The 4434-nt window shown below is 35.1% G+C and overlaps 1 protein-coding gene across 1 annotated transcript; it reads right to left on the bottom strand.

The window, feature by feature from the left end:
• Positions 1–2768: 2768 nt before the first annotated feature.
• On the bottom strand, positions 2769–4180 carry LOC121937979 (galactose-specific lectin nattectin-like; the record flags this gene model as incomplete). Its single annotated transcript, XM_042481272.1, has 4 exons — positions 2769–2830; positions 2926–3040; positions 3852–3986; positions 4079–4180. Coding segments are annotated over 4 exons (414 nt in total), but the record flags the coding sequence as incomplete, so codon positions are not given.
• Positions 4181–4434: the final 254 nt, after the last annotated feature.

Raw genomic sequence — 4434 nt, 5'->3', positions numbered from 1 at the left:
ATAAATTAACTGAAATTAACCTGCAGTCATTTAAAGTCGTTTTTTTTCTTTCATTAAAGAGACCTCTGTCAAAATAAAGGCTGAATAAATATAATTCAAATTTCTTATTTTTAAATAATAAAGAATTACTGCTGATAACACAGAGCTTTGCACACCACACGCTACAGGCAGTTGACGCTTTTTTTGTCCCACGCTGTTCTCAGGGCAAAGTGACAGGAGGCACAAACATTTCTTTTCCTTGATAATCATTGAATATTTTTATTTTGAATCGATAGTTTTGACTTTGAACATCATCACGTCTCCTCAGTGTAGAGCGGTTATCAGTCGACAGCAGCTGGCCTCTAAAAGTGGTCCAGAGCTCAGGTCAATCCTTTTTTGAAAACGCTTTTTTCAAAAACAAAAAATACTTCTAAGAAGAGCTTTAGTTTCAGGTAAGATCAGATACGACAGACCGGGGAAATGCATGTTTCTGGGATTTGAGAATTTTTCTTTCTCAAATGGAGCAGCCGGTCTCTATTTATTTTTTTAATTCCAAAGTTTGAATTCTGCATTTGGATTTGTGAAAAATTACATTTTCTTTTCAAAGAGATTAATTTAAAGCAAATAAATTCAGATAGAAATTAAACCCCACTGAAATCATAGCATTTAAATATTTTGCTTTGAAAACCATCTAACATTTAGTTATTGTGTTTTCTTCCATTAAATGATGAAATAATCCACCTCACACACGTTTGTACTGAGCAGCGTTCTTTAGAAAAATTAAGTTTCCGAGGGCGTGTCCTCCAATGTGCATATTTGAGTATTTTTTTGGTGTAAACTTACAGCATTAATGTATTTTATATAGTCATATTTAAGTTTTTGAGAATGTTGCATAAAGAAAGTTTTCCTTAATTTAACTTGGTTTGACTTTGTTGTTTGTCTACAGGAAAGGATTACGTCAATGACATAAACTGTGATGTGGAGAGGTCTTTTATCTGTGCGAGGCCCCTGTGAAGACCTCCGCTACGTGCTGTCACATCCCCGCTGATGATGTCACTTCTACCAGGTTGTTGAGCCTCGACGACTTCGCTGCTGGAAGATCTCATCAGTTCTGATCTGATTTCAGCTGAATCAAAAAATAAACAAGCACATCCCGTTCTGCAGCCTGCCTCAACTCTTTATATCCTCTTTGTATCAGCATGTCATCCACCAAAACTCAGTTTCTGTGTTCCCAAGCATTTTCAATCAAATAATTGGTTAGTTTTACTTGAGATTGTTTTCATATAAAAAAAAAGGTAACATTTTAAATAATATTATCGCTGTTGTGCAGCGAGTTGGGGTCGTGTACTTTGGGGAGCAAGAAAAATTTAAATAAGGGTCCATCAACACAACTTTCCACATCAGAAATCATTAAACCTTAAAAATTGGCTTTGAAATACTGTGTCTATTTATGATGAAGTAGTATTTACTGAGGGCCTGAATTTAAAACCTTTGACGTGGCAATTTTGCGACTGAGCTACCTGAGCTGTGAGGAAATATTCAGATTGTGGTTACTGTCAATGCAACATAATAATAATGATCATTATAAGGTTTATTTATATAGCACTTAAACACAACACAAAAGAAAAAGTACAACACACAGGAAAATTTAGAAAAGCAAATAAATAAATGAAATACAGCAGAAGAAAAATTTAAAATCAGTGGCTGAAAATAAAATCAAAACAGTGCGATGCAAGACTTAAGTGCAATTTCAGGTATCATGTATAATAACAAAACAATCCATATAAAAGAGATAAAACCCATTATACTCCTATTTGCACTGAAATGCAAGTCGTGATTTTTTTTTTTTACGAAAAACAATATATGAAAGTGATGAGACTGACCGTCTCCCTCAAAATCTAAACTTACCCTCTGGACTTTAATTACCCGTTGTTGTCTATTTTAGAGCTGAGCTTCCTCACCAACAGCCAACCACCAGGGGGCAGCATCCCCGCTCCACATGTATTTACACACAGATTTAAAACTGGTGTCCAAAATTCAAGACGAATTCTGAGAATTAGCAGACTTCGTCTAAACAACATAGAAAACATCTGGAATGTCTTTTTACACCGACTTATTAAACCATCACATGAAGTTGATGTGAATGAATTTTTTCATGAATTGCCTGATTGCATTCCATTATTGTAAACTGTTTGGTAATTTAATTTATAACTATCATATTTTATAAAGCCTCTCCGTGTTTGTGTGTTTGTTTTTGGAAACATCTTCACTGATAAAGCTGCTGCTGTAAAGAGTACGGCACAGACTTCTGACTTTCTGCTGTTCTTGTCGCGAGTTTTGTTTTATCTGGGATTATTCTATTGTGGGTTTTTTTTCTGTTGTTTTCCAATTTTTGCTGCGTGTTTTTGCTGCGTCGTAATTCCACTGGCAATTTGAGGTCTGTGTGATTGGAGAGGATTGACACGAATGAGGTTTTTGTTTGAGGTTCTGATAATTCTTCGTAAAAAAAGAAGTATATGCCGATAGAAACTATACATGCAGGGATGGTTAAACAGAGATTTTTATTATTTTTTTTAAAGATTTATACGTGAAAATACTGAATATAACGAGGTAGAGACAGATCGCTGAACAGGATTTATCTGTTTATTGAATCGATCAAAACTAAATCCAGACTGTCGACGCATCTTCTCGCAGTGATGTCATCGAGGCTTGACACCCTGGTTGAAGTGACATCATTAGTGAGGATGTGACATCACCACGTCACGTGTGTCAGTGCACGGAGGGGATCTTCACAGGTGCATGCCACAGACAAAGGGTTTCGCAATCTTGCATTGGTTGTCATTTGGTGCACCTAGAGTTAAAAATGTATTAAAAAAACATTTAGATATATTTATGAATTAGTGATTAATTCATAATTATTTGTATTAATATATAATAATTGCGTACGTCGGTAGTTGAGCTCCAGGCAGTGTTCTCTGTGGTGAGCGTTGTCAGGCTGCCCTGGACCCCACAAACCCTTGAAGTCAAAGGGGGTCCCATCAGACCACATCCACGCACCCTCCTGAAAGAACCGCCGAAAGGTCAATTCAATCCCATAAAAAAAACTTTAAAAAATAATTCTATTATGTAGAAAAATAGAGTCAAAGAAAAAAATCCTTTCCTATCCCAATGTGAGTAATCTTGTCCCACCCTGCTCTCGTGTTAAAGAAAATTGTTTTTATTCATCTCATTTTTATCATTTCTGATTTTTATGTGCAGGTTTTGTTACGTCTTTGTCTTATTTTTTTTATGTGAAGCATGTGCATTTAACTTTGTTGTTGTAAAGCACGTTGGGCTTTCTTGTATATTTTTATTTATATTTTGTAAATTTCTTGTGCTAGACAAAAAAGTTTATTATTATTATTACAAAAGTTGTACTATTACAGGATTAAACTTGTAAATATACAAGAAAAAAATGTTTAAATTTAAATTTGTAAGATAAAAAGTCCTAATATCATGAGATTACACTCTAATATTAGTTAAACAAAACAGATTTTATGAGGTTAAAATTGTAAATTTACAAGATAGAAAGTCATAATATAAGATTAAAGTCTTAATTGTGTGAGAAAAAAGTGAAATATTAATACTACATATCAGGTTATATAGCTATAAAATGCAAAAAAAAAAAAAAACTAAAGTTTGGCATTTGGGTCTGGCTTTTTGTTTTAAATAGTCTATTTTTTAGGCTTTGTTGAATAATTAAATTAATTATTTTAAGTATTTGGGATGTATACAGCTGTGAATTCACACTGTTGTAACTTTTGCAGAAGAGCCTAACAGGCGGGTTTGTGTTAATTTCGAAGCCCAGGTTTGACGTTTTTTTGATCACTCGCCTTTGCGGTGTCATGGCCTCCAATGTGAGTTTGTCCGTCCTTGCCGGTTGCTCTGTGGATGAGGTGTTGGATGAAGTCGTGTTCCTCTTTGCTGTGGATTGATGCCAGATTGCCATGAAGGCGAATGCAGGTGCGCTGACGAGAAAGTCAGGGAAAGTGTGAGGAGAGAAAAAAAAAAAAATCATTGTGCAGTTTTGCAGTTACAGCTGAAAATGTCCGTGAAGTACCTCTGCATCAGCCCAGTCCTTGGCGGTGTGGTGGTACTGGTAACAGCTGTCTTTAAAACGGACCCAGCCATCAGGGCAGGTCTTGCATGTGTCTAAAATACAGTATTTAGAGGAGGAATAACACAAAGGTTGATTTTATCTGGTGAAGCTCTGAAAGCTAAGAAAGTGCAGTAAGAAGGGTTTTTTTTAACCCTTTGAAACCTGTGCCATCACTTTTCATCTGCTGATTAAATTCTCTTGACTTCTTCAAAAACATGCAAAGAAGGCAAAAAAAAGCAACTTGAAAGTAAATTATCCAGTAATTAGCAAGGAACTGGTTTCAGCCTGAAAATTAGCAAAAATAAATAAATTAAAAG

The sequence above is a fragment of the Plectropomus leopardus genome, unplaced genomic scaffold (assembly GCF_008729295.1).
Source record: "Plectropomus leopardus isolate mb unplaced genomic scaffold, YSFRI_Pleo_2.0 unplaced_scaffold28070, whole genome shotgun sequence".
Taxonomy (NCBI): domain Eukaryota; kingdom Metazoa; phylum Chordata; class Actinopteri; order Perciformes; family Serranidae; genus Plectropomus; species Plectropomus leopardus.
This window is presented reverse-complemented; position numbering and strand designations above follow the sequence as displayed.